We start from the raw sequence: 20,771 nt of genomic DNA, 5'->3' as shown, positions 1-20,771 counted from the left end.
GAAAGTAAGGTTCAAAATAATCAGGTAATAGCATATTTTTAAATTTAAAGACAAATTTATTTGTATATACAGTATAGTACTTTAACTTTTAACTTAACAATTTCAGTCCCTTCTACATGTTTGGAAAGTGTAGCTAGATTGCTAGGCAGATAAAAACTTGTTAAATTCTGATAAAGAATAGCAAAGTCACTATTTTGTGAAATTGTTCATTAAAAGTCCAGTGAGTGATGAACATTGACTTGCTCCTGTTCTTATACAGCTTGAGATGGAGCTGGTGTACAAGTTTCCGCCCAGGTTAAACATGTTATATATATATAATGTCATAGATTGAAATCAACCAAAAAATATAGGGTGAAGTATGTGAATGGCTTCTTCACAACTTTGCTTTGCTACCAGGGCTTTGGAGCCAGCATAAAAATGAAACTGCTCCAGCTCCCGAGTTCTTTCATACCACTGCTCTAGTTCCATTATCTTATTTTCTTAAATAATATACGAGGTTATTAATAGTTGTCCTCGATCAGTAATCATCCTAAATTTAAAGTCTTACAAACTAGCAGACACACAACAATTATCCAACAATTAAAAATACCAGCCAACAATTACCAATTTTGTGATGGGTTGCTGACATTAAATTATGTGAAATCAGCCAGTAGCAAAAGCATCTCATAAAATTAATTAGAGCTGGAGATGTCTATCAAACAACTGGCTCCAGCTCCACCTGAATTGTACAGATAGCTCCGGCTCCAGCGTCTTTTTTTTGAGTGCAAAGCTCCAGCTCCAAAGCTATGTTTGCTGTCGTATTTTCTAGCCCTAAACCCTGAAGGTTAGGGTTTAGGTTGAGAAAATAGCTAAACCAAGGTGAAGCAGTAAAGGCATAAAAACAGCTTTCATATTGTTGATTGGCAATGCTATTCACATACTTCACCCTATATTTCTTGGTTGATTCCAATTTATAACATCATAGTGTTTTGACTAGGGCGGAGACTTGTGCACTAGCCTCGTGAATAAAAAAAGGTTGGGAAGCACTGGTCTAGTCTGCATTTAGTAAATTGCTCAATGTTCTGTATGGTACTACAGCTACTGTAGCCTAACAACAGCTTGCAGATGCATTGAAACATGTGAACTGCAGATTTATTTTATTGGAATTATTTTATGCTGTTTGTTATAAGCTTGTAGGTCAATAATACTTATGTTATTGAACAATTTATCTAAGGCATTTACAGTTCATATCTAAATTAGTTAATCTAATCTTGGAAACTGATGGCTGAATCGGGTAATGATGCTGAAAACCCATGCATATCAAGTTTCTTCGTGGAATCGTTGGTATGATTTTTTTTCCAATTCCAGATACATTTTAATGTGCATTCTTTTTATGATCTAGTACGGTAAACAGAAATTTTTGTTTCTTTTTTTTGGTTTATGATATACATTGATTGGGTACAAACATCTTTACGTTTGGACTGAAAAAGCCTCTTTGAAATTTTGCACAATTGTATACAAATGGCTTTGGGCCTGCTGTGACTGGCTTTGCTACCAATGTTAATTAGTGTGAAGTTTCTGTAGCCTATGTATTGAAGTGTTATTGTTTGTAAAACTATTCATTCTATTGAGTTCTACAAAGTAGAGATTAGAGAACTTACATCTATTGCTGTCTGATCTAGCAATGTCATTATTTTCAGTTACTGCAGATAGGAGTGTTTACTGTTTATCCATTGAGCTGCCATGAGGAATATAAAAAAGTTGACAACATGTTGCAAATTTGATTGCATTTTTTGTGTATATACATTTTTAATTTTATAAGTGATGTTCAGTTGTTCACCTAGAATGTACGATTGTGCGTAATTTTTCTACTTATTGCTTAAAGAAGATGAATGGTGCTTTGGATTGGTGTTTGTAAATCACAAATTCTAATCCTTTTTATTTTCTAACTTAGTTTATGTTACAAGTGCAATAGTGCATATATATGATATACATATACTGTATAATTAAAATTGGACTTTCGACAGATTTTACTTAAAGCATCTATTTCAGTTAGATACATTTTAGTGTGTGAAGCATATTATATTTCAATCCAAAGGTTTTTACAAATGTAACACAAAGGAGGTGGGATGGCGCAGCAGATAAGGCATTGGCTTTCCGATAATGCAAACATGGTTTGACTCCCGGCTTAAGCTGGTTGTTGAAAACACTGCTCAGAGCAGCAGCTCAGAGCAAACACTGCTAGAGTGTAATAAATTGGGTGGGCATAATTGCTGAAGGAAAAGCGACCGAGAGAAAGAAATTGGCCACCCTGCTCTCGTTTTGTGTCAAAGGCTTAGTACAATGTGAAACTTAGCTTCTCATCTCTGACATTTGTAATCAATTATGAAACAACCTTTACTTACTGTACATGTTTAAGCTTTACAAGTTAAAATTTCAGCTCAGTTTGTATGTATTATAATCTATATGTTTATTGGTTTCAAACAGGAAGTTGGTTCATCAGCAACTGCGTTAGTTAGTGAGCAACCCCTGCTGGAATCTACCATCGCCAGCCAGATGGCGCCACAACAAGAATGTAAAGGAATTTGTGTGGCTTGATATTTGTTAACATTAAAGTGTCATTAAGTTTTCACAATGGTGTATTTGTATGTGGAGTAGTTTTCATTATTTAAAATTGTTGGCATTAACCTGCAATAATGTTTCCTCTACAAAAATATTAAGTTTATTTAAACAAGCGTTCTTATATATATTCTTTGATCATAGTTTTTGCAGAAACAGTTATTTTGTCATTGATTTTTTATTTAAATTTTCAAATCTATAACCAACGGTCTGTTTTAATTTAACAAATTTTTCAATTCTTTCCTTAGTTGTTTTTGATGTGCTTTGGTAATAGTAGCTAATAACGATATTTTGAAAGTGGAAGTTTTTCATTGCTGAGTCTTTGCATTTAGATAATGCAACTGATACCAATTGTACTGAAGCTGTGACTTCTTTTCAAGACGGCCAAGAAGTAGAACTTGATGATGGATCAACAGCTTACATTTTCCACCAACCTAAAGGTGAGTTTGCATGACAGTATTTTGTTCAAATTTTTTTTTTTTAGAAATTTACATTTTCTGCATTTACTCAAGAGCTTGTACGTTTCTTTAATGAAAACATAAAGTCTTTTGGCTTTATTTGAAAAGTTAGCACCGAGTCAGATCAAACCCTGTAATAGATTCAACCTCACTGCTTAGCATGATGATTGATGAATGATGTTGATACTTGATAATACTATGTTTTTGTACCCACTTGTTCAGACAATTATCCAGCTGAACTTATTCAGCCAGTCCAAGTTAATGGTGTTATGACAGCTTATATTTATCGACCCAACCAGGAAAATTTGTCGGTGAGTACGATAATACTCTAAGTATGCCAAAGGAACGGTGTAACATTTTTGCCTTGTTTGACATTGGTGTTTAGTTGGTTAAACTTGGAGATTACGTAGTCACAATGTATTTATGAAAATGTTTCAATGCTAAATTGCTAATGGGTAATGGTTAATTTTACGTTACATAAATGTGTGACTGTGTGTACTTGCAACTCTCATATAGGGAGAGGTGCAACCTGGCACCTCAGACGATGAAGAGCCGCTAAGAATTCCTATCCAAACCCAGACCAATGTTGAAATCAAAGAGATAAAGGTAAAAGAAACTTTTAGTTTTATTGCAATTAATTAACCCTAAGTCTAAAAAAGAGTATTAAAGTCATGTAATTTTGCTTTTTGTGGAGTTAACATTACATGTTCTTGAGAGGCTGCTGACTTTTTGTTTTATTTACTGTGATTGCCTACTTTTTGAAAAATGTATCGAAGTTTGCTGTTGAATTAAACCTGATCAATCCACCGTCCTGTCTTCAATTCATCATTATCGAATTACCTCGCTGCAATTTTAATAATTTGCAATCTTCAAATTTCCTTTTTTCTTGTATTTTTGCTGCTGTTGTTTTATTTCTATTATACATTCAAATGCATTGTAGTTCTTAAGCTTCGTTTCCTCAAATAGTTCTTTATTTAATTATTATTTAAACTTACTTGAAACAGTTGCAATGCTAAAGTGTTACCAACAAAAATTGACTTTTCGTTTTTGTATCAGTAGTGTGTCCTTTTTGCTTTTTGTAAATGTCACACGGCAGGTGTTTTTTATGTTCTAGCCAAGGTGCAGTTTGCATAATTATATATATATGATATATACATACTGTATGAAATGAAACGTGATGCAACCTTGAAAGTTTGTATCTTGTGAACTTTGCCGTTTCAATAATTTCTTCTTTTTAGTCACGGCCTCCCCAAACGTTTCAATGTGATCGCGCCAATTGCAAGAAATTTTATTCTTCAGCTCATCACTTGAAGGTAGGCCCTTCGACTGAGATAAATTTTGTAAATTCTAAGGCTTACAGTAACGTGGAATTTACAAAACTGATCTCGTTGAAAGTTTTGACTCTATCAGCAGTAGCAAATCTAACCCTGACCTCCAGGGACTTTTAATTAAATTCTCTAATTTCAGTCTTGACATAGTTTGTCTTGAAATTGCGAAAACTAAACAAGAAAGACGAGGTTAGAAAATAAAATAAATGTATTCAATTTATTTCAAAGTCCCATCCATCCTGCATCAGTTGTTGATAGTGAACGTGCTTCTTGTGTATTTTGATTAGCAATAAAACTTCAAAATCTGAATAATAATAACGCTCTCACAGCATTTGTGGTAAGTCAGTGCTCAATAGCATAACAAAGTTGGTGTGTTTAGTATGTTGTGCAATATGTACATTTTTCTTACTGTGTTAAATCTTAAAGAAACATCGATCCAAAATTTCCTTTCAGTCCCTAAACTCCGACCCCATTGCTCGTGTGTTTGATTATTTTGACTAAATTAAGTCCACATCTTCCTCGACTTAGGTTCACAAACGGAGCCACACCGGTGAGAAGCCATACGTTTGCCGCTGGGAAAATTGTAAAAAAGTTTTCACGACAAGTTATGCACTTAAATCCCATCATCGAGTTCACACCGGTATAAGAATGTTGCTTTCGTCTACGCTTTTTGGTTTGTGCTTTTACTTTACTGAGCTGCAAACAATTCTGTAAAAATGCCAAGAAAGTTTTTCAATTTGTCTGATGTGACGCTAATTGTGAAATTTTTTTAAACATGCTATGAATATGATTCGAAGTCAATAGTGAATATACATTAATCTTTGTTAAAATTTGTGATGATGCATTGCCTGGCACAGTTTCTTTTTTCTTCATAAACCTTCCATAGTGCTTTAACTTGTAAAGATAGATAATCTAAGCTCGATCTTCTAAAGTCATCTGTATGTCGAATCGGAAACAGTTTCTGACTTAAACTTAACTGCTACTTCATTTAGGTGAAAAGCCATACAGGTGTCCGCTACCTCCCTGCAAGAAAGCTTTCAAGACATCTGGAGACTTACACAAACACATAAGGACACACACTGGGGAAAAACCATTCAAGTGTCCCTTTGAAGGCTGTGGAAAGGTAAGGATGCTTGAGTCGTACAGTAATAATTATCCTGTGACACTGTGTATTAAATTTTAGTAATTTTAACCTCAAACCTACCGGTTAAAGAAGAGATGTGTATATCCCAGACAGCAAAACCATTAGTTTTTACGTTGATTCAACGTATGCAGACGCTGTTGTCCTGGATATACCATATGAAGTGGTTTTTATGCTTTTTTGTCCTTTATATGTGTTACCAACCTGTGACGCAATATAGCTGTCCCGACACTTCCCCTCGAAGGGCCTCGTATGATACTTGAACATTCTCTCAGACCAAGTGAAGTTAGTCTTTGTGTCCACTTTCGATCTATTTTCACACACTTTGCCGACACATCCAGGCGTGCTGTTGTAGGCGTCACTTTAGCAAACAAATCTAATGGTATTCAGAACGCACTGGCCATTTGATTACATGAGCTAGAATTCGCCAAATTCAATCTACAACTTTTTCACTATTAGGTTTGCTTTGGTTTTTTTATGTGCGCCAATGACCGGCTTTTGTTAAATTCGGACTGTAACGGCTGTCTGGTAAAATGTTTCGATTTTACATTCACAGGCGTTTACGACCTCAAACATATGCAAAATCCACATCCGCACTCACACAGGAGAGCGACCCCACAAGTGTCCATTCACTGATTGTCCTAAATCGTTTGCAAATATCACTAATTATAAAAATCATGTTCGAATCCATACAGGTATGTGTGATTAAGCATTCTTAGATGATGAAACCGTTTTTTTTATCATTGCTTTGAATTGGTTTTGTTGCCAGTCTTCCACAACGGTTTCATGTATAGTGATGAATCAGCTCGTCGGAGCACCGAAAATAAAACAAGACAAAACGATCTTCTTACTGCAAACGACCAATCTAACAACAAAGATTAACTGAGCTTATAATAGTGTTGGGCGATATATCGAATTTTCGATACGATACGATATCTTTTCAATATCGATATTTATTTCAATATCGTTCGATATTTTGACTATTACAGCCCTAACTCGTAACTGCAAACTCTTACAAAAACGTTGCCAAGGCCAAACGGCAAAAGTTGAAATTGCCTCGGCAATTGCTGTGAACGTTTATTACGAAAAAAAACTGTACCAAAACATGTAAAACGAGAAGCGAAAAATATACTAGAGTAGTCTATCACGACCGCACTATTGGATTTGTTGTGATGTAATAATATCAAAAGTAGCGATAAAGCGAACAACGCGATACGCACGCCGTTACGGTGATTTACGTTGAATAAAAGTAAGTTAATTTTGGGTTGATTCAACGTTCGAGTCAACACAAATCGATTTAATTTTCCCGGCGGCTTATATTGGTTATATTGCGTAACAACAATGCCCAATAAGAAATTTACGTTTGTTTTACATTAATTCGACATCTAGCGACGTTGAATTATCATAAAATAACGTTAATTGCTCAACCAAGTACCGGTAACAAATTAATAGCTCCCTGCGAGAAGATTGCCTCGATTTACGTATGCACTAACACTGGGTTTTTTTTCGGTCATTTATCGGTCATTGACCGATTATTTAGCAAAATGTCCGAAAAAAATAGTCAATTCGGTCAAAATGTCCGAAAAAAAGTTTGGTTGAAGTTTCGCTGATGAACGTTGAAGAAACGTTTGTCTGTTCCAACTTTTCTCAGATAAAACACGACAACGTTTCTCAGCGAAACTTAATGTTGTAGCTAGTCAGGAAGTGCAAATTTTGGTTTGTATCAGCTACTTGAAAGGAAATATATCAGAAAAAATGACCGAAATAAATAAAAAATGACCGAATTTTTTCAAGTCATTTCGGACAAATGACCGAAAAGTCTCGACGAAAAAAATCCCAGCACTAACATAATTTCGGCACAATTGGGATACTGCGAGCAACACAAAGTCTGTTTGATGAAGAACTAGTCAGAATCGGAAGCATCAGATGCTGTATCGGAGGATGAGGTTGTCGCGTCATCACTGGAATCGGACACATCAAGAGGCTCATGGCTTGGCTGTAAATCTACACTGTCTTCGCAATGAAGCGTCCACGTTTTGCTGCTTTCGTTCTTTGATACCCATCCACACGCCTCTTTCGCAGAGCTCCATCAGGGTGTTGACTAAGGAGCAAATTTATGGCTGTGGCATAACGACCGGGAGGAATGTCTAACCCTAACCTTACAAGCGCTCATTTGGCCTCGGCATTTTCATTGCCGACGCTAATGCGCCATTCATGCATCTGCGTCGGCAATCACCTCGGCAATTGCCGGCACTAATTTCGAAGACTGAGAAACTCTTTTCTTAATTAGAACAAAAATATCGAAAAGTATCGAAATATCGAGTATTTTTTCAAATATCGTATCGTTTTGTTTTTTTCAATATCGCCCAACACTAGCTTATAACATATCCTGTCATTTCTGTGCGTTTTATTTTGTTCTACCAGATAAATTAAAAAATTTTCAAAGCAGAGATATTAAATGTAAAGCAAATTAAAAACATAAGTTTTAAAAAATAATTTTTCTGCCAAAGTGCAAAGTTAGGGATCACTCAATGATATTGGAATGAAATCTTGATGAGCTTTAATTGTTTTGATTCTCAAATTAGTTATTCAGGCGAACTTTAACTACAAACACTTTTTAGGCGAAAAGCCTTACGTGTGTACGGTGGGAAACTGTGGAAAACAGTTCACTGAGTATTCATCCTTGTACAAACATCAGGTGAGTTGTGTTGCTCTTTCATTGTATCTGAATATTTTTCTTCACGACAAAGTAGTTTATAAGCATTTTTCGCTATGCTTTGAACATTGCACTGACAACAGAGAGACATTTTTCTCAAAAATTCTCCGTTTATTTTTCATTGTGTATGATCGTGACCGCGTTATTTGCAAGAAATCCCAGTTTATAATACGTCATATGCTTGCTTCAATATTCGTGGTTTGTAGCTTTATGTTTAGAAAAGTTGAACATCCCCACGTTTCAGATCGTTCATTCTGTGGACAAGCCATATTCTTGCCCGTACTGTGACAAGGTGTACAGACAAGTAAGCACTTTAATGCTTCATAAGAAGAAGTCCCATAAAGAAATGGAGGACAAAGATCTCTCTGCAATCAATGCGAAGCATTCTACCATTTCAAGTACGTATGCTTGAACTTAAAGAAAGTAACTTTGATATTGGCATGCTTAGATGACAATATCATGCGTGTTTTCTCGTGTCTGAATCCGTTTTACTGTTTGCATTCGTGAGTGAGTTTTGCCTGGGATGACTCTTTCTAATAAAAAAACTTTAAGGTTTCAGTTTTTAAAAGTTATCTCTGAAAACATTCTCGAATCTGTTCTCATGCTTATTTTGTTACTTTTAATAAAACAAATTTTCACAAACTGTGGTAAGAATTAATTAATTATCGTAGCCCAGTGTTACAAAATTATAGTACTCGATTTTCACCATCAGCACTGTGAAATCTTAAACTAAATTGCAAAGTGAATATTTTTGCACAATGGCATCTAGCCTCGCGGTATCCTATATAACAGTTTTGTTATTTACCGGTATGCATCATCTATACATCTTTCTAAAGGTAATATTTGCATTTTGTCAAAACAGAGTTTTAATCTTCGGAAGCCCATGTGTGCAGAAATTAAGTACGATTTGAAACCGCAGAAAAAAACGTCAAATCATTAAGTATTCCTTTTTTCAACATACAATTATAACGTATCTGATATTAACACTTAATATTTTTCTTGTAGCATACAATGCCAATTTTCTGAACTCCAAGCTTCATACGAACCAAACAAATAATTCCAACAAATCTGATTCGACAAAGGTGAGGCACTCGATGCAGTAGTCACTTTTATTGCTAGCTTAATATTGAAGGTAATTAACTATTTTTTTGTAATCTAGTTTCGATACAGCGGTTGCTTTCTAAGTGAACCATAAGCAGGCTAGACCAAGCAACATGGAAGTACGTAGGTTTGGAGAGTTTGAATAAGACGGTGTCACTTACGATCATACGCTAAATTTTCCATCTTGTTCGAACAGTAAACGTTCGTTGGACTTGGAGTCACAATATGGACAAGTCTCTTGTCTTTCAAATGCTTTTAGTTTACCGCCGGCGTTCGCGCCTTTATTTCATTCGTCACGTGATGCATCTTTGTATTTCTCGTACGAAGATAAATGCTCTATTGTTGCTTGGTTTTGTTTACGCACGCGTTTCTAGCTTACGCTGCACTGAATAGGCACAGGTTGAGCTAACTCTTTATATTGACTTTAACTGCATTAAAACAATCACTGCGGATATGAATGTGATGCGACATGGGATCACGACAATTCAAAGCCGATGATTCAAAGACGAAGGGTTAAGTGTTAGGGTTAGTATTAGGGTTATTGTCTTTATCGTAAATAAATTATCGTCTTTGAATTGACCGTTTTGAATTATCGTCTTTGAATTGACGCATAACCATGTGACATATAACGTCATACTTGCAGACATCGTCAGTTGTCGTTGTTCCTGTGAAGGCTATGACATCATCTTGTATCGTCATGAACTCCCAGGTGAGATTTTAAAATAAGTCGCACAGATCTTATCGTGTTTGAACCAGTGTCACCAGTCGTTTTTTTCTGATATTTTAATTTAGCTGTTTTTTAAAACGGTTTAGTTGAACTCAATTTTTGTGAAACCTTCATGAACTTTAGTATATTCTGTCGTTAGTTTTCAGGGTTGCCGACCCAAGAAAGTGAATCGCAACTTAAGTTTGTAACTGGAAATGAAAACCCTGAACCAGTCATGGTATCCGTAGAACCAGATGGCAGTGACATCAGTAACACGCGTCTTGAATTTCAACCAAGCGTCCAGAAGAGTGATGAAGAAACTCTGTACATCAATAAAGAATTAACTCCAAAAAGCGACCAAGCAACTGAATCATATTCTTCCATGGTGCTTCCCTCCGCCGTTGTTGCTGCAGGTTAGAAAGCTAATGTAAAAACTTTTTTGTCGTATCGAGGTTATTACGTCCGGTAGTTGAAGATTGAGAGAAATAAGCGTCATTGTACGCACCTATTATGACATGTAGAGAATTGCAAATCACATATGCGGGAACGCAAAGAAGCCAACCTTCACGCATGTCTTTATGTGTGTTGCCAAACATACAGCTCAGTGCTCTCGGCAACCATCTCACAGAAGCCCTTTTGAGCGCCACGTAAGTTTCTCACCACTCATCAACGCAGCCGACAAAGCGTTGAAACAGTTGTGTAAAATATAATTTGTTATGAGTACTTAGTGACTAAAATGACGTAGTGTCCAGGATAGGTGAATTAAGCCTACTGCAGGTCACAAAGGTTCTTTTTACAAAATGTTGCCGGGTCTCACATGACCTGTCCAAGTGTCCATAAGGTATCTGGAGGTTAAGCAAGATCTTTGGAAGTACAACACTGCATTTGGTTTGTTTCTTACATTAGTTTTAAAGCTTATTATGTTACCCTGCTCGAGCTTGGTTTTAGTTCTTTTAACTCCACTACCCGTAGCTTGGTATTATGGAATTGATATTATACAAAGAGAACCTACTTACCTACGTGATATGCAATACAAGGCAAAGTCATTAGCACTCATTAGTGCAGTGAGTATGTGCGTTTCGCCAGCTATATCGATATAGCATCGGCACCGAGAAGGAAATCAGCAAGGTCGGCTTCGGTTACGACAGATTGATATTTTGGCAAAGTGTGAAGGCGATTGCGGCACGTGGAGGTGGATCCGGCCACCCTCGGTAATGGGAACATAACCAGATTAAAACTGGCTCACACCATTTTTGATACTTCCATCGAAAGCCTACCATGCCAAGTTATATGCCAATTGCTACACTTGACTGCCCATGAATAAGTTCTATCAATTTTTCTTCCCCAAGTAAAACCTGAAGTAAAATGCGACTTAAACATTTGACACATCTAATCTTGATAAAAATCAACTTTCACATCAACAATAATGTACTGATTCTTGTCAAAGCTTCCGTTTTCTCAGGAAATATACTTTCAGAAACCAATCAAGAGCCTTGCAACACTGCTGCATCGGAGCTGTGGATGAAAATGAACTTCCCCGATCCGTCTTTGAATCCAGAAACGGCAAAGCAGGTTGGTTGACAGGTTACATTTCAAGCAAAACTTTCTACAAAATCAGTTATTTTGTGTCTTTAACTTTTTCTTTTTTCCTGTTTTTTTTTAATAAATTCAGTCTCCTTAACTGAAAAGTTAAGATTTCTTGTGATGATGTTCCACTGCCTGTATGGTTTCTGCTGTACATTTTGGATTATCACATAACAGGAAGATAATCTAGATCAGTGGTTCTTAACCTATGGGTAATTACCCACATGTGGGTAATTTGAAGATAGCAAGTGGGTAATCAGCTGAACCAGAATATATAGAATTATAGATGTAACAAACAATGTCACAGCTGTAAGTGGTAAAGTTGCTTTATTACTTACACTTTTTTTTATGTTTTGAGTCCCTTCAAAACATCCAAACAAGCACAGTGATATTTTATTATTTTTAAAATTGTTTCGTCATAGTAATTTATTTTCTCATTATTTTTGTCCATTGTACACAAAAAACAAGAACAAATGTCTCACTGACACTATTGATGTCGTTCTTTGCATTAAACGTTATTTTTGTTGAATAACGCTGTTCTATATTTTTAATACGGCAAAATAGATAAAATTAGATTTTGGGTAATGGGACTTTGATCTGGAGAGAAATGGGTAATAAGGGAAAAAAGGTTAAGAACCCCTGATCTAGATGCACCCTGCTATTTGAACCGTGTCTAATTAAACTTGTTAAACAATTTTATTGTTATTTGGTGTGAGATTTGTGCATATTAATAAGCATAGTCTTTCAAAACGACTATACTTCATAACTTAGCATCCAAAAATATGTTTTTTTAATTGTTTTAAAATAAAGTGATGGTAACTGATAAGGCAAATGGGATAGTGCAAGGCAAACGAACAAAGGGACGGCAAAAAATGAAATATTTTAACAATATCAAGCAAATTGCCGAAATAAAAAATATGCCAAAAGTGCTAGCAAAAAAACAGACAAAAAAAAAACGGAGCAAAATGAAGTGAGTTAGTATGGGAGGCCACAGCTGATCAAATATGATTAATTTGTTGAAGAAGAACAGTTAAGTATATTGAATTTCCAACTCCACTCAAGCATGAAACCATAACAGTCACACCTTTCTAATAATATTCAAACGCTGCTTGCATTCAGACAGATCAACAATTCCAAGTTGCGACTTTGGAGATCAATGGGACAAAATATTTGGTTCAAGTTTTTGACGATTCCGCTTCTGAAGGCAACATTCCTCTCGCCAGTTCTGTCAACGCCAGCAACATTCTCACTGCTTGTCAAGGCACAAACTTGACAGACAGCTCTGCAGCGGTTTCCGGCTGCACCGTATCCTCGTCCGATCACAACTCTTACTTCGTTTCTGCTGATCAAGTTCCTGTCGAAGGTTTAGTGCCGCAGACTGTGCTGGTTGGGAACTCGGCAAACGAAACCTCACTCATTTCCCAGGATGGTTTACAAATCTTGCAAATGCCGGTAACAAAATCTCATCAAGTTACACAACTTCAAGGTGGGGATACGATAACTATGTGTAATGTAGTGACGTTTTAAAGTTTGTTAAGTGGATACTAGTATCGGTAATTTTTTTTTAATTATCTGAAATGATGCAATTTTTATATGACAATTTATTTTCTAGTAGTATCACTATCATGTCTTCCCAGTTTTGAAGCATGTTAAGTAGTTAGGCCTACTATTAGTGACAATAATTTTGTCAAAAAGAAAGCAATACAGGATTCATTATACATCAAGACAAGATTCAATGTAACATTGCATTTGCTAACATTGCACCCATATCATTTCAGTTCAACAAACGAAGAAATTAGCCAATTCAAATGAAGCAACGAAGTTAGTCCCGATTCTTCCAGCCAGCAAGCAACGTATAACTGTCAAGTTGCCGAGGAAGATCCGACCAGCACTTCACAAAACTCAACCAACCACATTGAAACGGATCGTGCCAAAGTTAAAACCAAAATCTCCTTGACTTAATATTACTTTTTTTAAATTTATTTTATATATTAGAGCTGGGTGTCCTTTGGTGATGACTTATCGCCTCGCTTCACTTTTATTTCATTTCCAACAAAGGGTTTCTCTATGGAAGCACACAAAACTGAGCACACAGATTTAACATCTGGTTGCGTTACTCTTTGCTTTGTGTGCTTATTGCAAGTTACATGACAATTATTTTCCGAAGCTCCATGATTCTCTCAAAATCTTGACAAAAAAGCGTAATTTCACAGCATTACAAATCAGTGAAGCATTATCACTGCTCTGGAAAAGTTATGTTTTATACTTCGAAACATCGGAATCGTCTTGTCGAGTTTTGTAATGCACCTGAGTTGACTGTCATCTCTGTCGTAGATTGTTAGGAAATTTATTGCTTATTCAACAACGTTTACTTAATGTTAAGCAGATGGAGTTTAACTGACTTGCGGAAGCTTCACTGCCTTGTCGCGTCTTATTTTGTTATCAAATTAAATTTGTAACCTATACAACATGCATGTGCATTGCATCCAAGCAGGAAACTAGAAATGTTATGGGAAGTTTGGGAGAGCTTGTAGCTAAATTTTACTTCCCAACTTTTATAATGAAGATTAAACAACTGGTTCTTTTTTCTGGTTGCCTCATTGTTTTGGAAGAAAATATTGAACTGGTTTTTCGACATCATAATCGCAATTCAATGGTCTTACTTAGCCTGGCATAAGGACTTACTTTTTTCAACAATAGGATTAGGGTTGTGAGTCGTTTCTTTTACGCTCGTCTTTTAAAAAAAACAATCGTTTTTTTTTTTTTTGCGGAAATTAGCTGTCTAAAGTTTAAATGCTGGAACAAAATTTGCAGTTTTGCTTCTCTGAAATAATCAAGACATCGATGAGTTATAAGATAAACCTTTATCAGTCGACTAGACTGCAGATTCACTAATTAGATTTGAAAGCATCAATGAAAGAAATAAACAGTTTAGCTTAATTTTCACCTGAAAAATGTTTGGTTTTGAATCTTTATTCTCGGACTGACAAAGTCTTTGAGGGTTATACCCAGAGATGGGCAAGATCACCAGTATTGGTGATCTTGAAGATCAAGATCACCAAGAATAGGTGATCCTGAAGATCAAGATCACCAAGCTATGTGATCTTGAAGATCAAAATCACTTTTTGTGTAATTGAAAAAAAATGAAGCTTTTGATCAATGATGTTGCAAAAAATAATTACTTTAAGCAACCTGGGTAAAGGTATATAGTTGGTATTGCTAACTTTTACTTTTAACTACTCGATCGCTGGCCTAAGAATTGTAATAAGTTAGTGACTGTTGCTATTAGGCCTATCAATTATCGACGTAGTTTGCGTATAGAATCGCAACGTCACACCCAAGGCCGAGGTTAATTACAGTATAATACTGAAAAAGTCGCAAAATTTTCGATTAGTTTTATACTTTTTATTTATAATAAATAAATAAACTTTGAACTGCATCATTTTTACCAAGTTTTTGTCTGGTTCATGTGGGAGTTTTTATTCGTGTTACTAAGCAGTTGTAACTTTCACTGTATTATGTCAATGTTAATTGCAACATTTACCTATCTGGCAACCTTGATGCTGTTGTGTGCTATCAAAAAAGTTCAGAGGCCTGAGGTCAGACAAACCGCTCCATACTCAGACCCTAAACAAGTCTTGGTCTGGTTGATTTGCTGCAATACACCACTTTACATGACCAAAGTCGGCGTCTTAGAGTCCAGGTTTTTTAACACCGCCATTCTAGAGTTTTGAAACATCTAAAATTGGGTCAAAGAAAGAAAACATTTCTTTAAAATTCACACATGGAAATTGTGAACAAATTTAAATCATTTTTTATTATAAGTCAACATAAAGTACACGGAAGTTGACTTCTTGATTACGACCAACACAGAAAACTTTTTCAATTTTGAAATGGCAACACTAATGGAGACTTTAAATCGTCTTTTGTTGGACACATATCATATTAACAGTGGCTTAATGTTAGTAGTTGCCACTAACTACTTTGTACAGTACGAGTTCTAAAAAAATGCCTCTATCTAGGAAGTAAAACTCAATTTTAAAGTGATCTTGATCTTATTGTTCTTCAAGATCAAGATCACACGAAAAAAAGTGATCTTAGATCAAGATCACCAAAAAAAAGTGATCTTCAAGATCTTGATCTTCAAGATCACGCCCATCTCTGGTTATACCTGGCAGTTTCGCATAGCCTACTTGTAAATGCTTTGAAGCATGGCCGCTCGCCAAGATTGGGCAGAGTGAAGTTGTCGTCTGTGAGTTGTTCCATCTACTAGGTGCCGCTGAATGGAGAGCGGTCCTGAAATGGGTTGCTCAAGCGTACACCCCGAAAGCCAAAACAGCGACGTTTGATCTTGAACCATTGAGCCAACAAGGCGACCACTGCTGCCTGGTGAACAGCTTCATTCAAACCACAAGAAGGTTGACTGCTAACATGGTCACCACTGTGACAGGCCTGCTTTGGAATCTAGATTGTTATGGTGCTATTTTATTCGCATTGTTTATAATTGTATCGTATAATATTTTCACAACAGACGAAATAAAAAAGTTTCTCTCTCTGATAAAATATCAATAGATCTAAAATGTTAGCTTACGGTAGCCTCTTTCCACCATGTTACCTCGAAAAAACTTTTTTTTGTTGTTTATAGTTTTAACTGTCCAACGTAGCAGCTTCAATTAAAAAGTTAGGAAATCTACCTCGATCTATTGACGTAGAACGCCAATAGGCCTATTTCGAGGTAGCCTTTTTGTCTGACTTTTTGATGGCTTCTTTTCGCCTTTTCATTTGTAGGTTAATTGAACAGTGGTGATACTGTGTTGCTTTGTGCAGTTGTGATAGGCTACACCTACACCTGTGTACATTGGTAGGCACTTTAAAGAGATAGACCTACTATAAAGGAGAAACCTGATGGGCGTGAGCAGCGAAGCGTGCGACTGCACCGTCTACGTCACTATCGACTAGCAATCAACTGATCGGGTAGCCTAATAGTTTATACTGCAGGCGATAAAAAAGGCGAAAAATTTGTCGAGAAAAACGCTCACAATATCACGAGTCACACGACTGCAATCAGCTGATTCGGGAGGAATCGTAGACTGTCACGCATGATTGCGTTATTGTTCGTTAAAGTGCCTACCGTGTACTTTGAACAGCTGTGAGACTGTATGGAGTAGAGTAGCTTATTTCTTTTACAATTTTTTTCTTTCTAGGCTTGAAAAAGGTTATATGAATAGCCGAAAACCTTCCTTGTTGTTTCTATAATGTTAAATGTAGTGTTGTTGCTTAGTTATATCTGTTTATGGTTTAAAAAGTAACCTCTCTACCCAAATTGGAAATAATATTGAACAAAAAAATCGACCGTATGGTGGAGACATTGTCGACAATCCAACACTACTTCTAAGTTTCTCGACATTCAACAAAAAGAAATGGATCAGTTATTATAGAACTTTATCCCGTCATGCCTGAACTGCTACCACTCTTCATCGATGGGCTATCAAAACACTCCAATGTCCAAATTGCGAAAAAAGTAGGCAGACTCTTGAGTCTTGATCATTTGATTTTAGACTGTCCATGAACTGCACTATTCGATGGCTTTATGGTTTAAACACAGTTTACCAATGGGGAAACATATTTAAAAACTGGCTAAAAGACAACGAGCTTCAGGTGTCAAAACGCCAAACGAAACTACTGCTTTCACTTGACTGAATTAAATAGTTTGTTGAGTTTACCTTTTTAGATAAAAATTAAGGAAGAATTGATAATTGTGTGAATAAAATGTACTTTACGTTTAAAACTTTTGAGGTTACAGTGAAGTTTCGATGTGATGTAAAATTCGCTTTTGTCCTTTAACTATGATGGTTTTGCCATCTTTTTGTTTTGTTGTTTCTGATTATTTTGACTCCAACAAAGCAAGCGCGCCCTTTAGCGATGTATCACTTTGCGTTCGTGGCAACATTGGTCTCTCGAATAAGAATATTACGATTAATCTGTTTGTTGAATTCGGACATTGGAGCTATACCAGACAGCACGCAGCCTATGTTAAAATGTAGACTTTTCTTTCAGTGTGTTGTGTAAGTCTAAAATTACAAACACAAAGCTAGAAAATGGACAATAAAAAATATGTGAATACGTTTTTTTAAATGTTGTTTAGGCCTGGAGTGGTTTGGGATAATTTCTGTACATCTCAAATAAATGCCTGGAGCTACCGAAGCTTAAAATGTTGAATTGTTTATAGAAACAACTTTTATTACTTGCTGCGGCTTTATTTTACAAGCTTGATTATAGAATGAAAGTACCTAGTTGGCCCATACTCAGATCAAGTTTGTTATAATTGATTGATTGATAATAAACGGTAGGCTATTTGTTCATTGCAGATTGTTTCAGGTCTATTCAGTGTAAAATTGTTGTGAAGCTGCTCTCTATTCCATTCACTGCAGGATTAATTTATACTTAGCCTAAATTCACAGGTAAGAAAATTTTTCTCTATCATGAAATTAATAGTTAGTTTGTTGAACATTCTAGTCTGGAAGATAGGCTACAATATAGGCTAGGCTATGGTACTTCGGCTAACTCTCAAATGCCCTGGTGTTCCACTATTACAGTAGCCTACCTGACTGGGTAGCTAGCGACCTTATAGGATTTTACAAAAAAAGCAAGGGTAAGGTGCTCATTTTTACAAGAAAGTGAGCACTTTATCCGTTATGCCATCCTATTTTATTGAATTATGATGGTTGTCAGACCACTCGGGATGCAACAACTCAGCAAGTACATTTCAGCTACTGTCAAGTCAGCAGATGACATTTAGGTGCTGTGTGCGGACTTGTTGAAATATTGCTAGTTTAGTTGTCACTTGCTTAGGGAACGTTCAAATATTACGTAACAATTTTTTTTCCGAATTTTTGACCCCCTCCTCCCCATATAACGCCAACGCAACGTTTTTTCAACCCCCCCTCCCCCATGTAATGCTTTTTCACTGCAAATTCAGCACAAAAAAACTACTATTCCGTACTCGAAAGCGTTATGTAACGTTTTGCTTGAACCCCTCCCCCCCCCGATGTGACGCTAACGTAACGCTTTGCATAAACCCCCCCTCCCCCTCGAAGGCGTTACGTAATATTTGAACGTTCCCTTAACTGCCATTTGCTCAATTCACAACTGCTGACGTATAGGAGACTCATCAGTCTTGCCATAGTCATTAAAATTATTATTAAGTCCCATCATTGTATTTTGTCACTGACCAGTAATCTTTTTGTTTCAGTATACAGAAGAAAGACGAATCATGATCACAGACATTCAACTCGCAATTTTCACTAATATGTTGGGAGTGACTTTGTTTCTGTTGGTTGTAGCATATCATTATGTTTCAGTCAATAACCCTAAAGTGAAAGCTGATTAATGGGACTTCAAACTGTATACGTTTCCGGAGCATTTTTTTTTACAAGTAAGTGGTTTTATTACAAGAGAGTGATTTGAACACTTGAACAGCCATTGAATAAATCTAGTATTTATTGTAGGCCATACTCAAATGTGATGATCTTTCTCTTGATAAATGAAAGGGAATGGCAAATAAACATTTCTTCTGAGAATGATGCATTTTGACTTTTGAGTAATTTATCAATGAAACCAGAAAATTGAAGTTTAATTTCGATACACATTTACTTTAGCACCATGCATTCTCAGTAGCAGCCGATTTTTTCCTTGCAGCAATTGCCTTTACTTCATTTTAATTATTCTCCTTTTTTACTCTGATCTTTTCAGTTTCACCTTTTACTTCTTGTTTCTGCATATTTTTAGTGATGGAACATCCTCCGGCCAAACTATGAACTTTGTTTGGTCCAATCTGCTTTAACTTGTTCAATCACTCATAGAATAGAACAGCGGCGTGCCATGACTACTTTTTGGTGTTGACCTTTTCTATAAGATTTCAAACACATGCTGGATTTGCACACTGACTCTTTATCAAGAGTTTCAAACATGTGGTATTCATTGGGTCCCTAGAGCAATTTGAGATTCCTGCTTTATATCATATCACATTGTCAGTTTGATATGATCTGTTCAGCAATTGAGCAAACCTAGTCTGTTTGGTTTTGAGTCTATATCCTTGGACTGACAAAGCCTTGATAGGTTATTCCTGGTAGTTCTGCATACTTGTAGATGCTTGTGACATAGAGCCAGTCACCGAGAAAGTTTCTGATTGTTGTTGCCAGGGAATTACTTTATCCATTAGGTCCCGCCAAATAGAGAGCAGTCCTTAGAATGCGTTGCTCAAGCACTCACCTCAAGAGTAGAACCAGCGCTGCTTGATCTTGAAGCTTCTGCACAAAGTCATGCGCTAAAGTTTGAACCCTGCTAAAAAAATGTAAACACCCAAAAATTTGGCCACCATTTGCCACTGGAACAGATGTCTGCCACTGCGGTGAAACCCTTCATCAGGTGGAGGCATGCATTTGATTCAATTTATAAATTTTAACAGAGTAACACTTTAATACTGTGCAACAACTTTTGGAGCGGGCAGTTTGCATACTTTTAAATAGTCTAATGGTGCATGCTATTTCATTCTTTTTACTTCCCTTGGTTACAATTTCGGCCTTGGAATTTGTAATATGTTGCCGGAATTCCCACCTTATTGTCAATATTTCACAAAATAATTGGTGGCGCAATGTACTAAATTTCAATATCTGTGTTTAGACACTTGACAGCTGGAGAACGGTATTGACATGATGCATCCCATTGAAGCCCTCCGCCTGCTTAACAGTGCTTATACCTATCCATAATGGACAGCGTGCAATATTTGCTACCATGGTTGCAACATGAAAATACAAGTTTCTCGTGGCTTTCAGCATTGGTCTGTGGCAAGGCTGAGTTTTAGTTGGAGAAAGTCTTCTTTGTCAACGAAGTTTTAAATACAACTTGTAAGGAAATATGTAATACCGTAAAGTATTCCAAGGAGCTCAACTAAAATATATTTCGACACATTCCATCCCAGACAGCAAAAAGCCGTCATTTTACATTGATTCAACGTCTGCAGACATGTAGAAATGACGGATTTTACTATCTGGGATGGTTCGGCAAAGTGTGGCACGAAACAAACCTAACCTAAGTTACTCCTGACAGAATACAAGGGTCCACTTGCCTTGCTGAGCAA

At 36.4% G+C, this 20,771-nt stretch overlaps 1 protein-coding gene across 1 annotated transcript; it reads left to right on the top strand.

Moving 5' to 3' along the window:
* Positions 1-1,209: 1,209 nt before the first annotated feature.
* On the top strand, positions 1,210-14,299 carry LOC145785647 (uncharacterized). Its single transcript, XM_082597328.1, has 17 exons — positions 1,210-1,323; positions 2,467-2,554; positions 2,931-3,038; positions 3,279-3,367; positions 3,573-3,662; positions 4,295-4,369; positions 4,913-5,024; positions 5,377-5,507; positions 6,082-6,220; positions 8,147-8,223; positions 8,486-8,639; positions 9,247-9,323; positions 9,986-10,051; positions 10,209-10,461; positions 11,526-11,620; positions 12,752-13,118; positions 13,411-14,299. The coding sequence occupies exons 1-17, from the start codon at positions 1,261-1,263 to the stop codon at positions 13,587-13,589; spliced, it is 2,163 nt and encodes a 720-aa protein (XP_082453454.1). The 5' UTR covers positions 1,210-1,260; the 3' UTR covers positions 13,590-14,299.
* The last annotated feature ends 6,472 nt before the right edge of the window (positions 14,300-20,771 follow it).

Source organism: Aplidium turbinatum, chromosome 16 (assembly GCF_918807975.1).
Source record: "Aplidium turbinatum chromosome 16, kaAplTurb1.1, whole genome shotgun sequence".
NCBI classification, from domain to species: Eukaryota; Metazoa; Chordata; class Ascidiacea; order Aplousobranchia; family Polyclinidae; genus Aplidium; species Aplidium turbinatum.
Note: the sequence above shows the minus strand (reverse complement) of the source record. Positions and strands in the feature narration are given on the sequence as shown.

Excerpts from the sequence above, each read along its gene's own strand:
- LOC145785647 (XM_082597328.1), top strand. The coding sequence starts at position 1,261 with ATGGCTGAATCGGGTAATGATGCTGAAAACCCATGCATATCAAGTTTC. Across the intron at positions 2,555-2,930 it reads GATGGCGCCACAACAAGAAT|ATAATGCAACTGATACCAAT; the intron begins GTAAAGGAATTT and ends CTTTGCATTTAG. Across the intron at positions 5,508-6,081 it reads CCTTTGAAGGCTGTGGAAAG|GCGTTTACGACCTCAAACAT; the intron begins GTAAGGATGCTT and ends TTACATTCACAG.